Consider the following 23,905-nt stretch of genomic DNA (forward strand, 5'->3'; position numbering starts at 1 on the left):
TTTCATTCCTGTCCAATTTCAAGATATGTTTAGAAAAAATAAAAATAAAAAAGTAAGTTACATCTTATTACTTTCTCTCTTTCTCATGTTCTTTCTTATTTTTCTGAATGATCATTTATATTTTTATCAGATATTCAAATATAATAAATTTCTATTTACTTTGTAAAATTTCCGTGATTTTTTTTATATAAAATTTTATTATTAAGGTCAGTTGAAAAAAATAATTCTCTCAATTTGTTTTGTATTATTGTATTATGTAATGTGATTACTCTAATATATAAAAAAAAAACAGATATACAGGAATAAATGTTTACATAACATATTAAAAAATAAAAACTTTATTTTATCTTTTTTATAGATAATCATATATATAAATAAATAAATAAACTTGCGTGTTTAAGTTAAATACGTTATATTTTATAAGGACCGTCACTTTAGTTTATAGTATAATAGATAATTGAATCTTACTATGTGAGAAAAAAAATCATTAAACATATAAGTAAACAAAAATTACTGATAAATTCCATTCTACATCGTTCTATTTTTATTTCCACTTTCATTCTCTTATTCTCATCTTCAATTTTCATTGTACCAATCACGAAAACGATAACTCTTTTTTCCATGGAAGCACTCGCGGCATAGAATGCGGAAGCAAAGACATAAAGTTCCATCATAGAAATTTACATTTTTTTAATAAATATAATAATGCATACATCACCAAAAGTTCACTATAACTCGTATTACTTATTTCTGAAAATACTAACTATCGTCATGAAACGATTTCCTTTAAAATAATGTCTCGATTAAAATTTTGAAAATTTAATTTTGTTTTTTAAATATTTAATTATGATATTTATATAGAAAAATATTATTAAACATCATTAATATTTTAATTTAAACTAATAAATATTTCGAAAAACGTAAAACATAAAGTACTATAGCATAAGACAGAAAAAGTAATACTGGTACTAATGTTGTTTGATTATTAGAGCAACAGAAACGAGGTAAGGCACTTTGTTGACCAGTTATTGATCGTTGTTAGTGATAAGACATTTGAGTGATCTTCGACCAACTGAAAAGACAAAAAAAATAACATAGAGAAAAATAAAATATAATTAATTCCTTTCAGTTTTACAGCAACCATTATTTTTATGTTTTGGCTTTATACATAAATTATCTATTTTAATTACTGTTAAATAAAATCCTAACAATAGCTATGCAAGTTTGTCATCTTAGTAATTAAAACGATTTCATAAAATAAAAATGGCATATAATTTTGTTGTAATTTTACAATGTTAAAATTTTGTCAGACTTTTCTACGTCATTTTTAATATATTAATACAGGTAATTTTTCTCTCCACTTCCAATACATTTCTATATTATTTGTGAAATTTTGATTTTTTAATTTAATTAATTTTAAATAAAATATAATTTCATAATTTTAAATAATATCAGTTATATTCTTATATTTTTTTTAGTTGTAATATTTTAATTATTTTTCAACCTTGATGTTTGGGAGAGAACAATTATTGTGAATATGAGACAATTCAACGAGAAAATTAATAATTTTAAAACGATTTTTTTTTAATTTTATACTAGTTTTTTTTTTATATTCTAATTTTAGATTGTAATTAAGAATGTATTTTTAGATTAAAAAATATTTATATAAGTATCTTTATTTAGAATTTCATTTCATACATTAACAATTTTACCATATGCATTATTGTATTCAACTTTATCTGTTATGATTTATTAATATTTTATTATGATAAAAAGTTTTAAATTTTCGTTAGATTTATCAAACTATATAATATATATTTTTATTTTATTTGTTTAATTATTAATCCAATAGCTCAATGCGGTTAACGACCTCGCTAATCTTCACAGTAATTATCTCTGTTCAAGCATGCAAAAAGATAGAAGGAAGAAAAAATAACATGCAAACGAAAAGTCATTGATAATAAAATATCCATTTTTACTTTTTGTTTACAACAATATACGTAACAACTTTAATTAAAGGAATGTTATGAGCTGTGCAATTTAGTATATACTAAAATAAATGAAAGAAAAAAACACACAATCATCATAAACAACTATTACTGTTTTAAAAAGAAAGAAAAAGACATGTTTTTACTCAAATAATATTGTTGAAATTAAAATAAATATATAAATGAAAAAGTATAGAGGTGTAAGAAGAATTTATTTGACTTTATTTAATGAAATTAAGATAAATTTAACAAAAAATAAATAGACTCAAACAATATAAAGTATATTTGTTTTGACATATTCAAACCATTTCGGAATAAAATGGTATTAACGTTATTTTAGATAAATAAAAATAACATTACTTACGTTAACTTATTAGTGTAAATAAAAAATAAAATAAAATTAATAACGGTTATAAATAATTTATAATAATTTTAATATTGTCATTTGTTTTTTTTTGGAAAAATCAGAACTAATTATTCTTAATGACATGGATATGAAAAAACTTCTTCAACTTAATAAGTAAAATCTATGAACCTAATCCATAAAATGTTTTTACTATAAAAAGGATTACAATATCTGCGAGGATATCAATTAGGTCCCGTTTGCTTCAGGTGAAGAAAATGAAACATTTAGGCTTTGTTTGGATTACATTATGGATTTGAGGGAGTGGAAAAGGAAAGATTTAAAAGGAAAGTGAGGTTGTTTAGATTAAGGGAAATAGATTGGAAAGTTAAGAGAAAATTTATGAAAGTTTCTGGATTATGTAATAGATGTAATTGAATTGTAAATTTTGAAAATTTAAATTAATAAAAATTATTATAAAACCTTAATAAATAAATAAAATAATATTTCAAAATAAGTATATTAAATAAGTTATCAAAATTTAATTTAATTTAATTTACTTTTTATTTTATTTTATTTATTTATTTAACATTAAACATATATTAATAAAACATTAAATGTATTTTATTATGAATTTAATATTTATTATTTTAAAATAAAAGAATATATATTATTATATTTATTTTATGTACGTTATGGTTTAAGGTGCTAAAAATCAAGTTTCTTCAACAAGTTTATTCGCAGTTGAAAAAAGAAAATCTAAACGTGGAATTCATCTCACTTTTCGCAATTTTATGTCTCATTTTTCGAACTTTCTTCCCTCTTTAACTTTCCATCGATGAAAACAAACACAGACTTACTCTGTGTGTGGAAAACGTAAATACCAATGCAAATAAAGTTAAAAACACATGTAAAACGAAAAAAAAATTCAATCAAAACTTTCTTTGCTGGATTGCGAAGAAAGTTATAATTTACTAAATAAATATATATTTACTTAATTAATTAATTATAATTTACTTTTTTATCCTTTCTTACACTTAAGTCTTTACAACATCTCACTAGGATTTATAATCTGACACAATGGTGTATATCTATTATCTCGTTTATTCTCTATGTTGCTTTTCTCCTTTACTTTCATTATCTTCTTCACAAGTTTCCTTTATATAGAGAAAGAGAGAAAAACTTATTTGTAAATAGATAATGGATAGTTAATGTTTGTCACATTTTTAAGATACTTTGAAAATATTATCTTCAAATTTTCTAAATTAAATTTCATAGTTTTTAAGAGAGATATAATTCAAATACTTTGGAATGACTATCATTGGATATATTCAAGAATCAGTTATAAGATTCATTAATCATAATTTCATAATTCACATTAAAGAAGGAATTCCAAACAATTTTAATACTATTAAAAGTTAAATAATAGAATGATGATTAAACATGTTTTTATATTAGTGAATATAACTATGTCAAAATAGTATTATAAAAACTAAATAAAAAACATTTTGTGCAAGAAAAAGTGGATAATTTTTTTTATAGATCAACCAAATGAAAAATTATTAACAATCTTCATTACCGTAGTAATATATGATTAAATAGTAGGATAAAAATATATAAAGTACACATTTAATTTTTATTATACGAAATTGTTTTAGTTAACACCCAGTTATAAATTTAAATAATTGATATGAAATAAGAAATATTTATTATTTCCACAAAAATGACATGAATATGTAAGTTAAATTGGTAACTGTTTTTGGTTATTTATATATATATATATATAATACTATTTTACTTTGCTATAATAAGAATATGATAACTAAACTTTTAGTTAGTAATAGAAATATGATACAAACCGATTATATTTTCACTAGTATATATAAAAAGATTTTAATTTCAATATACTATTAATATGTTTTTTAATTTTGATATATAATATAGTGTCATATATTATAAATAATTCTAAATATGTTTTTACAATAATTATTATAAAAGTTAAACAATTTTGATGGACGAGAATGAATGATTGCGTGACAATTTTTATAACATCAATTCTTAAATAAATTATATTTTATATTATCTGTTTTTGACGTTTTTAATCGACGTATAAGTTATAAATAAAAAAATATTTTTTGAATTCGTTTTATTTAAGTTAGTAATATTAAATTTTTGGAATTTAAATATGTTTATACGTAAATTAAAACTATATTGATAGAACATATTATATGAAACATTCCATCTTTATTAATATTTAAAAAAACATGATTTTTTATCCTTAACTTTTTATAAAACCAAATAAAAGATATTAAATTTCTAAGTTATAAATAGATTTTTGAAAATAGGTAAAGAAATAGGAAATTAAATAACGTAAATACACTTTGCAAAAATACTCGTGACGAAAATTGCAAACAAATCACTGCTAAGAGAAATGAAAAATGAATTGCGATAACAATAAATGAGTATATTAGTCAAAGAAAAGGGAAAGGAGAAAAGTAAATATCATTAATTAAGAATACTATTCCTGATTTTTTATTTTTTATTTTTTACATCACCTTAATTATTTAATTTGGTAACATTTTTGTCTTTATATATTTTAATTATTCTTTCACATTTTATTCTTTGTATGTATACATTAGTATATGTAAGCATGAGATTTATGAACTCATATATTACAAAGTATAATGCATGCATTATAGTTTGGAGGGTTAAAGAGAAAAAAAAATACGTAAATTATTTTTTAGTTTGGATAATGTGAAACTATTTATTAAAATAATATTATTAAGATCAATTTTTTATTTAAAATATTATTCATTTTAAAATTTGAAATTTCATCTTAATTTTATCTTTGAAAAATAAAAAAGTATATATATTTAAATTGTGATTATTGACTAATATGAAACTATTTGACATATAAAGTATAAATCGTAAGCTAATAAGGGATTTTGGCGTATAAGTTAATTTATGTGTAAGTGTGTGATATCATACATTATTTACGGTAGTACATTTATTTATAAGATTTTTCAAAATAACTTAACAAAAACCAATTAATATGAAGAGAAATCATATCGCCGACTTTGCAGGATCGCAACCCGCAAAACCTAAGACAATGTTTGGATTTTGGAACGCTCCCACCAACTTTACGCTTCCCATGTTGCTTTCTATGCCGTTTCACACATGCATACCGAACAATCTCAAGTTTTTCGCCAAATACTCATCCAATTTATTCCTTGTAAAATAGAAGAAAGAAGAAAACTGTTTCGATTTCGATTCTGTTATTTATTCCTTACTTACTGCACCCATTCTCGGCTGGTCCTATTCTTCAGTAAGGAATACTGCAATCCTTTCTTTTATTTCTTCTTCTGCAAGTTTCATTTCATTTATTCAACTTCACTGACAAAAATGTTCTCACAAAGGGAATATGTATGTGTATGATGTTTTTATTTTCAATTTTAGTACTTCTAAATTATTTTTAATATTCGCCACCCCTTGCTTTCTTTTACCAATTTATCATTTCATAACAATAACATATTTTACGTTCCTACAAATTTAACAACTTTTTATTAATAATACTACAAAATACAATAATTTTTTTTAATATATTTTTAGTGAAATTTTTTTACAAGAGTGGGGGCTGAGTAATATAATAAATCTCACACCAGTGTTCAGTTTTTACAGATAAGAAAATTATTTATCTTTGCCGTTAACCAATTAAAAAATATAATAAATTTAACTGTCAAGATAGTTTTTAACTATCAATAAACTTATTATATTTGACAGTTTTCTATTAAATGATAGTATTCATTCGTTTATATAATTATAAATGTAACAATTTTATATTTTAATAGAGATTATTAAATTCATATAAATATAATAAATTGTATTTTGAATCTTTCCCATTGAACACAAATAAAATTAAATGAGAAAAACCTTAAAACTAAAACAACCACTTAAAGTGGGTAAAAGTAAAATCCGTTATATTTATTTAAAAACGGAAAAGTAGGATGTTTGAAAAAAAACTTTTTAAAATTTAGAAAGAACTTTATACATAAATTTATTTGATGTATAATATTCTAAATATAGGTAAATATATTTGATTTCTAGAAATAAGAAGTAGGAAATGAATTTTTACTCTATAATTGTACCAGTGTGTTTATTTCCCATCTTCTCCAGCACTGTCCCTCTCGGCTTTCTGCACCTTAACAACTCACTCACTTCTCTCTCTGTTAAACACGACAAAAAAAAAAATCTGATTCCAAACACCTCAACAAAAACCTTCTCTGTTCACACACGCACACTCATTTCAGTTAACACACACTGTTTGCATTTTCATTTTTCACCGCCATCGAACCATCGAACCATTCTCTCTTTCTCTGTCTGTTTTCTGGAGAGAGAATTTCGCTATGAAATCCAAAGCCGGAGGAAGCGGCCTCACAAGTGAGGCCACCGGCGGTGGAGGTGGAAGCAGCAGCTCTCCTAGCCCGCCGCCGTCGCCGAGGCGGCAATCCGGTGTTACGCGGTGTCGGAGGAGGGTGAGGCCGGCGAAGGATTCGTCGGAGAGTCGGCGGCTGGTCGCCGTTATCATGGCTCGGCGGAGCCTCCGGTACTTCTTCCTGCTGCCGGTGGTGTACATCTCCGGGTTGTTGATGTGTGTGGGGCCCTTCTCCGCCCTCATTGGCCACACACCTCTTCCCGGTTCTCGGTACCGCAGTCACGAGATCTTCCACAACCTCTTGCACCATATCGAAACCGATAATTCCTCTGTCATCGAGGTGCGTAACTGAACGAACGAGCTTAACGCCTCATAATCATAAACCATGTGCTCATTAAATATTTTATTTTCCTTTTTTTTTAACTCACTTATTTTATTAATTAATTGAAGAGAAAACATCGACCTAGTTCAGTCTAAATAAAGTGAGTAGAGTGTCACAATATGTATATCTAAATTCGAAAAATGTCTATGTTTAGTGTGTAACGGTATCTCCATCAAGATCTAATATCCACTTTTTGATGAAAAAATTGTCTACGATTAGTGCCACACTAATTCCTATATGTTTTACTTTCTGCTCTTTTGTTCACGAAGTTGTCTCTAAATGAGGATAACTTGACAATGTTCGAAGAGAATTTTGTTGGACGGAGGATAGCTCACAGATAAAAAAATCACCTTGATTTTAATCAATTTATTGTTAGTTTCATTTGATTTTCCTTCTCAATATTGTCAGAATAGATGAAAATAAATTAGCTCAGAGAAATTAAACAGAGTGGTGGGTTTTTCTTATAATTTTGTATTTTTATGTTTTTGTCTTTTTGCAGTTGGCTTCTGTGTGGAAGTACAAAAGGAAGTTGAGAGAGCAAAAGCCTTGTCCGAATTTGACGGCTTTGCATCGCGAACACTTTGGTAATTGATATAACCTATAATAATTAGCTGATTTGGAGTTTGGCGTAGAAGTAAAGTTTGTGTGGGATTTTAATTCGGTGGTTTCTCTTAATTTCAGTGTCTCCTGGACTGAATGGTTTTTTGATTGTGGAGGCCAATGGGGGTCTTAACCAGCAACGCTCTGCGGTGAGGCAAAGGCGTCCCTACCCCTGATTTGCAGCTGTTTTGTTTTGATTTGAAAAACTATCTAGTTTTTGACAATGCTGTTTCTTGAATTGTTAGATTTGTAATGCTGTGGCTGTGGCTGGACTCCTGAATGCAATATTAGTTATACCTCAATTTGAGTTTCACAATGTGTGGAAAGATCCAAGGTGACCAATTTACTCATTATATTTTAGCTTTGAACCTTAGAAGATAGGTCTTAACCAAGGTTTGATTCCAGTTGTAGTTGCGGTTGCAGCCTGCAATCACACGCTGATTAGCTGTTGTGGCGGCTGCCGCAACCATGATGTTGCAGCTGCATCACTTGATGTGGTCTGTGGTTTTAAATCCCATTAACATTCATGCCTGCGAAATTTTGGTCAGACATTGTGGGTTAATTTGATTTCATTGTTTGGCTTAGCAATGGTCAATGTGTGACTGAATTTCACAAATCCAATAACACGTGACTGATGGGGAAAAAAGTATGTTTATCACATATTTATTTGGTTTACATTCCTGTTTACTCAAACGAAAACACAAATATTTTCTGATGCATTTTTATGAGGTAAATTCTGTCTGATGTTGAACTTCTGTTTACATTATTTCAAAATCTAAAAAAAGAAATTTTAAGCTGTTGCCGTTATTTGAGACAACTCCTTCGGTATGACAATAAGAAACCTACAGCCTCATTCCAAAGATCTAATCATCTAAAGAAACTTTCTGACTCTTATGTTAGTTACCTCTGTTTAAACTTTCATACCTGTTTTTCTATAGATTATTCAGTTAAACATGCTTGTATAAGTCCCTGAATTTAATAATGCTCCCATAAATAGGGCCATATTAACATTGCTGTGTATGCTCCAAGTACCGAATCTATTTCACGGACCAGAACCTAGAACGAGAAGCATATCCTCCTGCAATATTATTTGTTGATTGATCCACATTAATTAGTCCTTCTAACTTTTTCGGTATATCTTACCTTTGTGATATGATCAGTCAAGCGATACTTGATTAGATTTCGTAACCATTGGCAATGATGAAATTCTAGCAGCCTCTTTGGGTATATGCATGTTCTCCTCACAAAACAGTCTATACAAAAATTAATATTTAGGACTCTTCTTTAGAGTTTCCGTATTTATTTCTATAGTACTTCTATTTAAAATAATATTATTTCTCTTACAGTGAATTTGGGGATGTATATGACGAAGATCATTTTATATCCACACTTGATGGTTATGTGAAGGTGGTCAAAGAACTGCCTGAGGCACTAATGGAGCGCCATAATTACAATATGAGTAATATCACGAACATCAAAGTTCAAGCTTGGTCTCCTGTCAGTTATTACCTTGGAGTTGTTTCTCCTATCTTGCAAAAGGAAGGGTTGGTATTGGGACACTTTCTCCTCATCTTTTTTATTCATCCTTTTGATATTTTATAAAACGAAAAATGTTGGTTTTTTCCTTTCATAAAAAAGTTTTAGATGAAACTGAACTCTGAAATGAGTTAAAATTAATTTGACACAATTTTGATTTTTTATTCAAATAATTTGATGTAAAAATATTTATTTTCATTTGCAGGGTAATTCGAATAGCTCCATTTGCCAATCGTTTGGCAATGAGTGTTCCCCCACATATTCAATTTCTACGATGTCTTACTAATTATAAAGCATTGAGGTTTTCTTTTTCAATATCTGCATTAGCAAACAAATTAGTTTACCGAATGATTGAGAAGAGCTCTAGGACAGATGGAAAATACATTGCCGTGCATCTTCGCTTTGAAGAGGTAGGTACTGATGCTCATTCAATTAGGTTGGAACTGGTAGTTAGTGTTAATATATGAGACTGTAGGGAAACGGTGAAGGATTGAATCAGCTTTGTTATTGACTAAATCTTCTCAATATGCAGGATATGGTGGCATTCTCTTGTTGTGTATATGATGGAGGAGAGGCAGAAAAGTTGGAAATGGATTCAGTTCGAGAAAAAGGGTGGAAGGGCAAATTTAAAAGAAAGGACCGGATAATTTTACCTGACCTTAATCGGGTTGAAGGAAAATGCCCACTAACCCCACTAGAGGTCCGTTTTACTTTTTAATGCTTATCAGATCTTAAATTCTGTTTTTATTTTTCTTCTCGGCATTAATCTGATCTCAAGTACTCATGTTATTGAGTTCAGAATGTTATGCCGTCAATATTTTTTTTAGTAGTACCTTTTCCAGGTACTAGATTTTAGTTTCACAATCAAAAGAATGATATGATGAGATGAAAATCAGACTAATGTTGCAATTTAAAATTGTGTGAAAGCTGATATTATATAGAAGAGACTGATCTTAGTTGCATATTATTTTCCTTAATTACGTAGGTTGGTATGATGCTGCGTGGCATGGGATTTGATAGCAATACTTCAATATACATAGCTTCTGGGAAAATATATCATGCAGAGAGATATTTGGCTCCTTTGATGAAGATGTTTCCCTATCTTTATACAAAGGAATCTCTTGCAACATCGGATGAGCTTGCTCCTTTTATGGTAAAGATCCTCGCTAGTTGGAAAACTAGAACAATAACAAATGTCTTGATTCATTCTATGAAACTGGATGGCTTCAAAGTGCTTCAGTTTATGTTTTATTTTGATTTTTTTCTCATAGTAACCTGTAGACTGGAGCATATTAACTTGATTCTAGTATACTTGTCTTGTTTAAAACTCTGCTGGAGCAACACATTCTTTTCTCATACAATAAATATTAATAATTTTTTTTGTCCTTGCAGTGGTTAAATATATAAATATTTATACTACACATTTAAGAAGCTAATTGAGAAAATATAATTTGCCCCCGATATATAGTTGTATCATCTATATGACCATGTAAGAAAATTTGATAACTAATTAATTGGAGTCAGTGGCATAGACTCGTAAAAACAAGAACCACAACGACAAAAATAGCCTTATCAATCAGTTACATGAATCACATAAATATTATTGAACTTGTTTTGAAACCAAATTCTAATGGAAAATTTAAATGAAATTCCTTTTAATAATTTCCTTTAATATCCTTCTTGATCTCCCTACATATTTTTTCAGAAAGCTAAAAGTCATGCTTGTATCTCTTCAACTTTTCACATGTTCAAATCACCTTAATTGATTATTTATCATCTTTTCCTCAATTGGTGTCACTTTGTAACTATTATATGACCACATATTCTTAATATATTCATTCCTACTACTCCCATTTTTTGTCTTCTATTTAAAGCTCAATGTTCACTACCATAGTATAGTTGGCCGTGTGCAATAAAATTTCACTTGTAGCTTATTACAAATGTCTAAGCTGTTTCAACCATTCACTGAAATTTTCAAATGTAAGGTCATGGATTTGGGTTGGACCTGCAAACTGAAGCTCTTCAATTTGAAAAAATGATCAGCAGTTTTAGACCTCAAATGCTGTGCTTTTATTTTTTGACTTTTATAGTTTATACAGTGACCTCAAGAATGAACATGTAATGAAGGATGTAACTAGGTTTCAATTCCGAAAAGCATAAAGGATATCAATGGTTTTCTATTATGATTCTTTATCCACTCAATCTAGTAGTTTGCGTCTTGATGGTTGGTTATAACTTGTAAGTACGTTTTTGCTGCAACTTTTCTGTGCTTAAAAATACAAATAAAATAAATAAATAAAATCTTATATACGAATTTAATTTAATTATACTTTTTCATAGAGTGTATGTTCGTGGGGAGTTTCCAATATGCTCCAATGCTTATTTTCATATTTTTCTAGGGCTATTCTTCCCAATTAGCTGCGCTGGACTACACAGTATGCTTGTCTAGTGAGGTTTTTGTAACAACTCAGGGTGGTAACTTCCCTCATTTTTTGATGGGCCATAGAAGATTCCTCTATGGTGGCCATGCTAAGACAATTATCCCAGATAAACGCAAGCTTGTTGTTCTTTTGGATGACTTGAGTATTAGGTATGTTCTCTCTCTCTCTCTCCCCCTCATCCTCCATTTATGGCTGCTATATACTCTGTTTATACATTTCAAAGGATTGTGGGAAATATAATGTGATTCCATGTTATCATATGCTGTCTTGATAAAAAAAATAATAATTTAGTGATAAGATAATAGTTACTTCTGTAGGATTCATATAGTAGGCACGGATCTGTTCTACGAAATAATATATTAACCGATTGGAGTTCCCCTAGATTTGAATGCGAATCTTATGATTTATATTATTTGTTTAAACTTATTTTTGAGAAATAATTGCTTATTTTTTCAGCATTTTATAAGAGTTTTTGATTTGGAAAATTTACCAGTTTCCAGAAATAATCCATTCCCAAACACCCACCTATGGTTAAAAGGTGATATTTGCAAACACTTGAACTTTGGTGTACGCTGAAGAGCATTGATTTTTGTATGACCTTTTATTGCTAGAGCACTAACTGTAATCAGACACTAAATTACCACTGAATATGCACTATAATCCTGTAATGCCACAGCAAAACAAAATACAAGATAGTGAAAACCATCAATTGGTCCTTTGCAATTTTTTCTAAGATGAAGTCAGCTGTTTATGGAGGGGATTTTATACTTTGTCTATTAATCCATAAAAATGGTGCCTTTTAGCTTCAAGGCTACCAGGCTGTGTAGTGATCTTATAAACAGTGCAACTTTCAGTAGTTTTTATTACTAGTAAATTCTAACTTCTCTCTAGGGCCATGTTTTTCAGTTTATTTTTTAACACTGTTTTTGTATGATTGCATTATACTTAATAATTATAGATCTTGTTTGGCTTGAATCAAACTGTCAGTAGGTTGGTTCTTTAAAGATTTTTCTTAGCTGAAGTCATAGCTGTTAATGGAAGGGATTATAGACTCCTGATTATTAATCATAAAATTGGTGCGTTTTAACTTCAGGACTGCCGGGTTGTGTTGTGGTCTTGTATATTATGCAATTTTCAGTAGTTTTTTATCTAGTAAATTCTGATTTGTAAGAACTGTTCGCTAGCACCATGGTGTGCAGTTTTTTTTTAACCTTGTTTTTGTAGAATTACATTATGTTTAATTGTTTAATTTTGTTTGGCTTGAATCAAACTGCCAATAGGTATCTTACTGTAGTTGTCCATCGTTGTCTGAATGTTATATTTAGTTGTCATCTGGACTTAGTTTGAGGGCTTAGGCTATGCCATCACTGGAAAACAGTAGATGATGGATGGGAAATATTTGTGCATCGGTTTTGCAGTTGGAGAGCTTTCAAGGATCAGATGGAAGACATGCTCAGTGAAAGTGACCGCAAAGGAATCATGGTACCTAGAGTTAGAAAAATAAACAGAAAAACTTCTGTCTACACGTATCCCTTACCAGAATGCAGGTGCCTACAGCAGTCTCTTGCCAATCAAATTGACAACAATAATGACGTTCTGTATAATTACAACGGAACAAAAGCTTAAATGGAAGACATGTTTCATTTGTTCCATCATCTCTGCGCGGTAATCGGATTTATATCATTACAAGTCCAAGGCATTTGTGCTTCAACTTCCAATTCTGCGGCCTTTCAAAGACAAGGTGTGGCTATTCCTGTTATTATAACAGGAGAGATTTCTACTTTACGACTGGCTTCTGTAACCCTGAAGATTTTGTTTGCATGTTACTTATTTTACACCCTGGGCAGTTCAGAGCTCCAATTTAAAGGTCGGAAAACACTGCACCAACGTGTTCTACCAATAGATATAGCAGCAGAACTAATAGAGTCAGTTTTTTTTTCCCCTCTAATCAATGTTTTTTGTGCTGACATCTTCATTTTTTGTTTCTTGTGTAAAATTCTTAGGCTTGAAGAAAGATTGTAATCTATCGAGTAAGTGAGCGTATTTTTGTTTTGACCCATAGTTAGAGGGAGAGATCCTTATAGTCCCGTTGACGAGTGGCTTTGTTTTCCCTCCCTTCCACATTTTCTAAATGTAATTTAATGTCTTCTGTATATTCTTTTTGTTTATATCATTTAACATAATCTGAACTCTTAATTCATCCTTGGAAAAACAAGTATGAAGATAATATGAAAGGAGTTTGGATTGTCACGACCATAACTGAATCTTTACTGGGAAAGCAGTGTAGATGGAAACTGTAGTTAAAATTATAGGAATGAAGATAGTTGCATATAGGAAAGATTATTGAAATCCAAAGTGAGTTGATTTTTCTAAACATAGTCTTTTATGTTTTTCGTAATTCTAGCCTTGACTTTTAAAATAACTGTTTTGCTTGATTTTTTAGGATAACGTGATTACTTAGCTGAAGATAGAATATTTCTTTCTACCTTCTATAACAGTTCATGCATCCCAAAATGGGTTCTCTAGAACGTGATTTTTACATTTTGGAATACTCATACCGGAACGAAAGGGAACGAGATAATATTTTCAGGGCTTTTTCTTTCTGTACCACCACAAATTCTTGACGCATCTCCAAAGTTTTCAAAATTGTCATTTTACCCATTTTTAAAGTGACTTGTTCTGGAAATTTTCTAGAACACACTTTTTGAAATTTTCGGAACATAATCTTCAAAACATTATTTTTGAAACAAGATCTTTGGAATGTAATTTTCATAATGCATGAAATAAACTTTCCAGAACGTATATATTATCTTCTAAAATGTATTTTCTTGAATGAATTTTTCAGAACAAGCTTTTTGGAATGAGCTTTTTCACAACTCTCTCTCTCATGCTTCCTATGTAGCGTTCTCTGATATGGTGATGGAGCAGGGAAGGGGAAGAACACAGAGAAAACTAGAAAAATAAGTGTTAGGATAAAGATATATTAGAATAAAAACAACCTTTTTAGGATAAAAGTAACATAACCAACAACCTACCTACTCTCCTAGTCTAGTGGGGTATATAATATCCTTTGAAAAACTATTTGTCCTCATAGACAGCTGTGCTGAAAATACTGAAAAGCTATAACAGAAAATCCTAACAGAAAAGGGATCCAATCCCTACAAAAGACAAAAGAGATCTTTTAACCAAATGGGTCTAGATGTCCTTCTAATGGGCCTTGTGCTTGTGAGTCCCGTATCAATAGTCGACTCCTGCAGAGCAACCTTGTCCTCAAGGTTTTGGATGGATGAACTTGGCGGAGCAGTTGTGATGGAGGTCACGGTGGTATATGAACTAGGGGTGCGGGAGGTAAAACAGGGTGGTGTGGTTATTGGACTATTTGATGTGGGTGGTGGTTAGTGGGCCAAGGTAATTTTTGTGGTGTGGGGGTGGATGTGAGAGGGTGGGAATAAATTGGGAAAGTGTTTTGGGTGTGGTGCGGGCTTTTGGGCCATGTTGGGGTGTGGTGTTGGAAAAGGGGGTTGAGAGTGGGTTGTAGATTGGGGAAACCCAAAGGGCAAGGTTTGGAATGAGATTGGTTTTGTAACGTTGGAATTTGGTGTGTGCCAACTACTTGTATTGAATACGGCACAGAGTCATGTGAAGGTGCTGCAGGGAGTTGGTGACGTGGCACAATATGGGTCATTGATGGAGATGAAGTGGTGTGCGCTGATGGTGTGGGTAGATGGTTAGGTGCATTTACTTGTGGAAGTAAATGGGTAGGTGAAGGTAGGTGCGGGAGTAAATGGGCACGTGAAGCAGAGGTGGGTTGTTGGTGAAGGGGTTTAATGAAGTGAAGTGAAGTTTATGGGTGGAAGTGAAGTTTCACTTAGGGTTATTTTGTGGTTTGTGTTGGACGAGTGAGAAAGAGGTGGGCTTCTTTTCTGGCTGTGAGGGTGGTGGGGTAGAGAGGGTTTTGGTCCATGATAAGGTTTGAGGAGAGAAATGTGAAATACTGGGTGAATCTTGGAATCTGGTGGGAGAGCTAATTCATAAGCCACTTCACCAACGCGTTTTGTAATTGTGTATGGGCCATAGAATTTTTTGGTAAGCTTATGGTGAGGGAAACCAATGATGGATGTTTGGCGGTAAGCCTGTCGACGGAGCAGTACCCAATCACCGTCGGTAAAGACGTGATGACGTCGTCCGACGTTCGCTGTTTTGGCCATGTGTTGTTGCGACAACGCCAAATTGGTCTTCAACTGGTGCAAAATTTGTGTTCGCTCTTGAAGGGTGGTGTCTATATTGGGTTCCGATGCGGTGCCCGATACATAATTCGGGATGGATGGTGGTGGTCTTCCATAGAGCGCTTGGAACGGGGTTGTTTTGATGGCCGAATGGTAAAAAAATTGTACCAAAACTCGGCTAGGTGCAAGTATTTGTACCAACTTCGCGGATTGTCACTGGTGAAACAACGGAGGTATATTTCTAAACTTCTGTTGATAACCTCGGTCTGACTGTCGGTTTGAGGATGATAAGTTGTACTTATTTCAATTTTGTTCCTTGTAGGTGAAAAAGCTCCTTCCAAAAGTTACCGAGGAAGAGCGGGTCTCGGTCTGAGATTATGGATTTCGGAATGCCATGCAACCTGCAGATCTCCACAGAAAAACGATTGGCTAGTTGGGAGGCGGTGAAGGACGTGGGGAGGGCTATGAAATGAGCTGATTTTGAAAGTCGATCACAGACCACCCAAATAACTGTATGGTCGAATGATGATGGTAAGTGAGTGATATAATCAGTTGTTAGTTCATCCCAGATTCTGGTTGGGGGGGGGGTATGGGTTGTAATAATCCTAGGGGTTTTGTGTTGATGGGTTTGTTCTGCTGGCAGGGAAGGCACTCTCTGATGAACGTTTTTGTGTCCATGTACATACCTGGCCAATAGAAAGAGGCAGCTAAACAAGCTAGAGTGGCTTTAAGACCACCGGAAAGCCCTGCGGATGGGGTTGCATGAAACTAGTGAAGAATGAATGGGCGGAGATTGGTTGTTGATGGAATGTAAAGTCTCTGACCATGGTACAGTAAGTCATTGTGAAAATTGAAATCTGAGTTGGGAATACCTATCAGTTTGTTTTTTTCTAGTTGTCCAGTTGTTGTCTGATAGTTATTTTTTAATTTTGTGATGATCTCTGGTACTGGGAGGAGATGGCTAAAAAAACTGAGGATGGTGGCTTGGAAAGGAAATCTACAGCTTGGTTGTGACGTCCAGGTCGATAGAGGATATCAAAATTGTACCCAATAAGTCGTGAAGCCCATTTTTGCTGCTCCGGTGTATGGCAAGTGCTGGTAAGTAATCTCCTTAAACTTTGATGGTCTGTGATAATTTGAAAGTGATTTTCAATAAGATAGTGTCTCCATTTCTTAACAGATTCAGTAATTGCTAGCATCTCTTTAACATAAACTGAAATGTTTTGTTTCTTTGGACAAAGCTTCTTACTGGAGAAGGCAATAGGGTGCCCAGCTTGAGATAAAACGGCTCTGATGGCGGAATTGGAAGCGTTCGTTTCCACTACAAAAGGGATGGTGAAGTCAGGGAGGTGCAAAAGAGGGGGTGTAGTTATGATATTTTTGAACTGTGTAAATGTTGTGTTGGCATTTTGATTCCATGTAAAAACTTTCAATTTGAGTAAATCCGTGAGTGGTGAATTTCCGGTAAAACCCCGTAATGCCCAAAAATGCATGCATCATAGTGAATGATTTGGGCTCAGGCCACTGTAGAATAGCTTGAATCTTTTCTGGATCTGGGGAAACCGTTCCCTGTTGAATGATATGGCCCAAATAGGTGACTGTAGGGGTTGCAAAATTGCATTTTGATTCCTTAACAAAAAACTGATGAGTCTGAAGTAATTGGAGAACAATGGTGAGATGTTGAATGTGGTTTGTCATGGATGTACTGTAGATTAAGATGTCATCAAAGAAAACTAGTAAAGCGGCCATGTGTAAGCGAGATTCCAAAGTGATATTGCAAAATTGGAAAAACTGGTCAGCCTAGAAAAACCAATCTAGAGGATCAGATCCATCAAAGAAAGATAATTGGATTTTTGGGGGGCGGGGTAGGGTAGGAATCGTGGTATGTGGCATAATGGAGGGGGGAACAATAGACGTTGTTGTGGCAAAAATGGAGGATGTAGTTTGTGAAGTTAGGGGTGGGGGTGAGACAGGGGTTATGTGTGGAACAGAGAAGGTAGTAGCAAAACTGTTTGTTTCATTGGAGGAAGGTAACGGTGAGGGTATAAACGTTAAGATGGTATTGAGGGTGTGATTGATAACCTCTTGTTTGGAGTCCCAATCTTTTTGACGAGATTCTATAGTGTGGTGTAAGGCATTATAACGGGTTTCATGATGGTCATGGGTTTACTAGATTTGGGTTTGGAAGTGGGCTAGTTTGTCTAAAATGGTTTGCAGGGTTTCCTCTAAATCTTTGATTAATTTGGGAGTCATGGAGGTAGGCTCAATGAAAGCACCAAATTGATACGGTGATGGAGCAGTGAAAGGGAAGAACACAGAGAAAACTAGAAAATAAGTGTTGGGATAGAGATATATCAGAATAAAAACAACTTTTCTAGGATAAAAGTAACATAACCAACAACCTATCTACTCTCCTAATCTAGTGGGGTATATAATACCCTTTGAAAAACTATTTGTCCTCAGAGACAGCTGTGCTGAAAATACTGAAAAGCTATAACAGAAAATCCTAACAGAAAAGGGGATCCAATCCTTACAGAAGACAAAAGAGATCCTTCTAGATATAATCCTTTAACCAAATGGGCCTAAATGTCCTTCTAATGGGCCTTGTGCTTGTGAGTTCCGTATCATTCTCCCTATCTTCTTCTACAACAACGATTGTGCAACAGTTTAGGTAGTTATGGTGATAATAGTGGTGTGGTGCAGTGTGTAGTGAGGGAGGGTATTTTAATCTTTTTCTATTAGTAGTGAGGGTGCAAAAAACAAAAACCTTATTTTTACAATAAAAATGTAAGAAGTTGGACTTTTGAAGATGAGGCTACAAAAGGATGTCTCTTTTAAGGGATATTGTTGAGACCCTAGACGATCTTGATGATTTGTCTAGAGGCTTATTTAGCCCCTAAACAATCTAATGATCACTAGATGATTTATTAATTCATGTCTTTATGTTTTTTACGACAACAAAAAGTTTTTGAATGACTTACTAGTATATTGTAATATCTAAACAATGTTTATACAATTGCAGTGCTTATTAGACAATCTGAGTTTTTACAACATAAGTTTATGATAAATAGTCTAATAGACGGTCTGAGCGTCTATAGCATATTTTCGTTAAACGATCAGACAAGACTTGTTAAGTGCATAATAGAGTTGAGTCTGAATGTGTTACTTGCTTCTAACTATAATTTGTACAGTTGCAATATAGAGTAGACGGGAATGTAAATAGAAAACATCAATTGGGAAGGCCTCACGGCCTAGTGGTCGGCGTAACAATAATGACATTTGTTGATATGCCACGACCTGATTACTAAGATCATCATAGATTATTAATACGTTCATTCCATTATCGCAGAAATATTCCCCCATGGCACACTTAGAATATGGGGCAGAGTCTCTACAGATTTGTTCATGTAGACAGTCTGACGAAAATGTTGAACTGGTAAAAAGTTTTGCTTATAAATGTTAAACGAAATCTTATGAATTCATATATCTACTAAAAACACATTCAATAAAAGAAATTTTATGTTTAAAAATGAAAATATTTGAATTTATGTAATGACTCTGTTCGTCCCTATTTTTCGTATATCTTTAAAATTCATCTTTTCCTGAATAGATTTGTGCAATTAAAGCTTGCAAATATCTTGCTTAATTTGTTGTGAATATCTCTCGATCTTTTCTAAATAGAAACATTTTAAAAAATTGAAAATCTTTAATACTCTATTTTTACTAACTCATATTGTGAATACTTTCGAATTACTTTTTTTAAACAAATTTGAAACAAAAACAAATTGAAAGATTACAAAAGCTTTTTTTTGTTTGTTTTTTAGCACGAAAAAGATGAAGATATGAAAATATTTCAGAATCTAGAATTAACCAATTCAGATATCAAATGACAAATTCAAAAGCTATATAAAGAGATTGAAGGCGGAGAAAGAAAGTAAGGAAAGCTAAACAATTCAAGTGATTTTAGTGAAAATACAAAATCTGCTGTGAACGTCTAATCTAATTATTAGGGCATTTTACCTTTTGGATTGAGTGTGAAATCTTTGTAATTCTTTACTGTGTAAAGTTATACATGTGTAAGTTTTCTTTGCTCTCTTTGAAAATGTTTTTTCATTACTTTTCTTCTGAATTCTTAATCTCAAGGGAGGTTAAGAAGGTGTAACTTGGGCAGGTGTAAATACTCGTTATATCCTAAAGAGATCAGATTACTTATGATAATTAGTTGGTTAGTGAAAGCTCTTAAACAATGGCTTAAGGAGACTGGATGTAGCCCGAATTCATTTGCAATCACAATGGATTTGTTTAAAAAACTTTGAATTTATCTGTTTTCATCATTCATATAGACCACACATGGATATGTTTTCAATCACAATCATTGGATTTCATTTCAATCCACAAAACTTCGATTTCATTTCAATCATATTGACTCCATATGAATTCATTTGCAATCACAAACCTTTAGTTCCTTTCAATCCCTAATACTTTGATTTTATTCAACTATATTGACTACATATGGATTTATCGTCTTCTGGAAGATTCTTTAAGTATGTCCCAACCAGAGACTAACATCTAATCTAATACCCAAGACTTAGATTTACGCACGAATCTAAGATAAAGGATGAGGGTAAGTCAAAACATCCAAAATTGTGTGACTGCAAACAATCACGATATATATGAACTCACTCATTAACTTCTCACCAATTGATATCTTAGTCAATGTGAAATAGATCATCAGTGAAGTTAGAGGATCTCTGTTAAACATATGCTTTTCATACTTAATGTCCCAATACACAACATCTCATATGTCATCTCAAATGTACGACATCAAGTTCATACAAGCTTTCATCATTCCCATACAATACTGATAAAAACCTGAGAGATAGAGCATCCCTTGACCAAGCCCAACCCTCCAGAAGGATGACCCGGAGCATGACACAGGATTCAAAGCTAGGTTAGGACCCCCCACTAGCTAGTGCTTCAGAGCCATCAATCCTTAGAGGATCACCAAGAGTAGAGTCCAAGCCATGGGAGCTGAGCACCGACTAGTCTCTTTGTTTTTAATTCTAGTAGAGTAGGGTCCATATAGCATAATAGAGGGTGTATTTATCAAATTAGCTTGTGTCAAGTCCATTAGGGTTATGAGGTAGCCCTAACTTCTAAAAGCTATGACTAGAGGGTGGCTGATAAGTGTCTAATTTCAGTAATATTTCATATTAAAATATAGGCACTTATGAAGATTTATTGCTAATTTACATATAAAATAATCCCTAATTTATGAATTTATACCTTTTTACATTTTTTTTTATCTTTATTTGAATAAGAGTATTTTATTCCCAAATTTGGTGTTAATTGCAGATTTCTAAGGAAGATTGGAGATTTGGATTAAAGATGAATGATTTGAGCTAAAAAGATAAAGATAGAAGGTCCCAGAATGGAAAAAGATGCAAAGAAAGAATGGGCCTTTTTTATGTTTTACCATTTAGCCCATTAGCGCGACATAGGAAACAACCTAACCCTAGAAAACTAGGATAAATAGAGGGCTAGAGGCTCAACCTTAGTGTGCCAGATTGAGAGGAAAACACCATAGAGTGAATTGTAACCCAATTGGGAGAATGGAAGGTGATAGAAGTATGCGTGGCTAATTCTACCCTTTGGGATTGTGAGTAATCTGCTCAAACTCTTATGTATTGAGGTGATATTTTATATATTAATATTCAGTTCTTGATTGATTATTGGTATTGTTGTTTTACTTTTAATTCTCCGTGACAAACTGAGAATCTTAAATCTGACCGGGAGGTATTTTTAGGGTTCGGACCTAAACAACAATTCTTAACATATTTGAGTGCTAGGAATAGACTTGAAATGTTAATTGCTATTAAACGTCTGAGCTTCGTTCTAAGTTGTTCTTATAAGTATGCGAGGGATCGATAGTTAGGGAACATTCTTAAGGATTTTATATGCGAGGAATCGATATAAATGATTTTTATACGGGCATCAATTTCAATTAAAGAACTTAATATTAACATGCTAATCAAAATACATGAGAGTGAGAGAGATGAAACTTAATCCCAATTTTTCCAATTGAAGCAACTAATTCTTTGTTTGTTTTCTTATTGATCAGTGCCAACATAATCACTTCAAACTCTTTTTTATTGTTCTGTTGTTATATTTAGCGAATATTGTACTCGATAATTCACTGTTCTTTGTGGGATCGATATCCGTCCTTAGGGACAATTATTACTTCTGACAAACGTGGTGCACTTGCCGTAAAAAGTCATCAGTGGCTTTGACCTAGGTCAAACCCCTAGGTCGCCCCTCTCTTATGCCTTTTCTATCCATCCCCCAACTTGCTCACCAAGGCACCCATTCCTATAAATAGGGTGTCTTGCCTCATGTATTTTCACTTAGATTTTGAATATAGTAAAAAAATTGTGCTTAAGTGATTAGTGAGCTTTGTCTACTAAATGATTTGGGTCTTATCTTGAGTGTGTGAGCCAGGTTAACGGGTTGGACCGTACTTAGGGTTGCATTACTTAGTTCCTAATCATGGATTAGCTTTGACCTTGGTTGAGCGTAATTGGACTTGAGCTATCGTCGGCCCGACAGACGTGGGCCTTGACTATATTCGGTTGGCCTAATGATAGGGTCCGAGATGCTATATCAACTGTACGGTTCTCACCGGTACACTTGCCCCCAGGCTCGAGGATGGTTAATCCGAAGAGTCTTGTGAGTAATGTGTCGGTCGACCTTTTGGGTTTGATGTGACGATTGGGGTTGTTGATGTCTGACGTGATGTCAGACGGCAGTTGACGTGATGTCAGACGGCAGTTGACGTGATCCGCATTGATGACGGGTTTTTGGGGCAGGAGCTGACGATGACCGTTGGATCGAAAAGATCTAATGGTTGAGATGGTTGCAAAGTTTCCCCTCCCGAGACCCTTGGGGGTTATAAATAATGGTCCCAACAATGTCGAGTTAGTACGCTATCGCTCTGACATTTGCTCCGAGACCCGAACGATTATCATCCTCCTAAGTTGCTGTATTTCGGCTTTTGTAAGGTTAGTCATCTCTTCTCTGTCTCATCCTACCTCTTCTTCTTCTTCTTCGGCTCCTCGTCCTGCACATCCTTCTTTGTCTTCTTCGTCTTCGTCCTCGTCATCCTCTTCTGTTTCTGATCCTCTACGACCGAGCCTTTATCGGTCGATGCAATCCAAGTGTTGCACCCTGTGGAGGTGGTTAGGGGGGACAACCCAGGCGGTTCTGTTGACCGGTCGAGCTATCTTGAGCAGGTCGTCTCCCCACCGAAGATTGACTGGGTGAATCCTAAGGTAACTAGGATCACCTCCACCTTTACGACCGAGACCTCTGTCGTCGAATTTTTGGACAAGTTTTCGGTTTTGAAGGCGGATGCCAGTCGTAATTTTTTCAGGGTCGAGCCGTGTTCAACAGTGAAGACCATATGTCTTGGTCGGTCTCCTACCGAGTCGCCCTTTCTTCTACATGTATTCATGTCTTTTTTCAGACTTGCACGTTTCCTTGCCGTTTGATAACTTCACGATGGGCATTGTTAAGACGCTCAACGTAGCTCCTACCCAGCTTCATCCCAATACTTGGAAGTCCATTCAGGCCTTCCGCCTGATATGTGATGTTTTGTGCTTTCTAAGTTATTATACCTCCCACCCGGTCAAGCTTGTTCTGTGGTATTCACTGATCAGTCGGTCGGGCAACATACTTTTCAACTCCTTCACCACCTCATACAAAAGATTCAAATAACGATTCTTCAAAGTCTTTGTTTGTCCGGGAGCCATGTCATATTTTTTCGACGAGATCAGTCGGTCGAGGTTTCGATGTTTTGGACTAGGAAGCCTCTAAAGTTTAAGGACTGGCCTCGTCCGATCGAGAGTGTCGAGGAGTTAGAGATTATCTCTCTCTTCGACGGGCTCCCGAGGAAACTTCC

At 33.1% G+C, this 23,905-nt stretch overlaps 1 protein-coding gene and 1 long non-coding RNA gene across 2 annotated transcripts; both read left to right on the top strand.

Annotated features, from left to right (window-relative positions):
* Positions 1 to 6,426: 6,426 nt before the first annotated feature.
* Positions 6,427 to 13,877, top strand: LOC137826064 (O-fucosyltransferase 10). The gene is made up of 10 exons (XM_068631906.2): positions 6,427 to 7,103; positions 7,645 to 7,729; positions 7,827 to 7,894; positions 7,991 to 8,079; positions 9,092 to 9,289; positions 9,487 to 9,691; positions 9,814 to 9,981; positions 10,267 to 10,434; positions 11,681 to 11,871; positions 13,141 to 13,877. The coding sequence occupies exons 1-10, from the start codon at positions 6,735 to 6,737 to the stop codon at positions 13,346 to 13,348; spliced, it is 1,749 nt and encodes a 582-aa protein (XP_068488007.1). The 5' UTR covers positions 6,427 to 6,734; the 3' UTR covers positions 13,349 to 13,877.
* Positions 13,878 to 15,563: 1,686 nt separating this feature from the next.
* Positions 15,564 to 17,418, top strand: LOC137826949 (uncharacterized). The gene is made up of 4 exons (XR_011083627.2): positions 15,564 to 16,181; positions 16,271 to 16,479; positions 16,592 to 17,046; positions 17,190 to 17,418. It is a non-coding gene; the product is annotated as an uncharacterized LOC137826949 (long non-coding RNA).
* The last annotated feature ends 6,487 nt before the right edge of the window (positions 17,419 to 23,905 follow it).

This window comes from Phaseolus vulgaris, chromosome 8 (genome assembly GCF_051622355.1).
Source record: "Phaseolus vulgaris cultivar YP4 chromosome 8, ASM5162235v1, whole genome shotgun sequence".
Classification (NCBI taxonomy): Eukaryota; Viridiplantae; Streptophyta; class Magnoliopsida; order Fabales; family Fabaceae; genus Phaseolus; species Phaseolus vulgaris.

Coding starts and splice junctions, on each gene's coding strand:
- LOC137826064 (XM_068631906.2), top strand. CDS start 6,735: ATGAAATCCAAAGCCGGAGGAAGCGGCCTCACAAGTGAGGCCACCGGC. Junction 9,692..9,813: donor TGCATCTTCGCTTTGAAGAG/GTAGGTACTGAT, acceptor CTCAATATGCAG/GATATGGTGGCATTCTCTTG. Junction 9,982..10,266: donor GCCCACTAACCCCACTAGAG/GTCCGTTTTACT, acceptor TTAATTACGTAG/GTTGGTATGATGCTGCGTGG.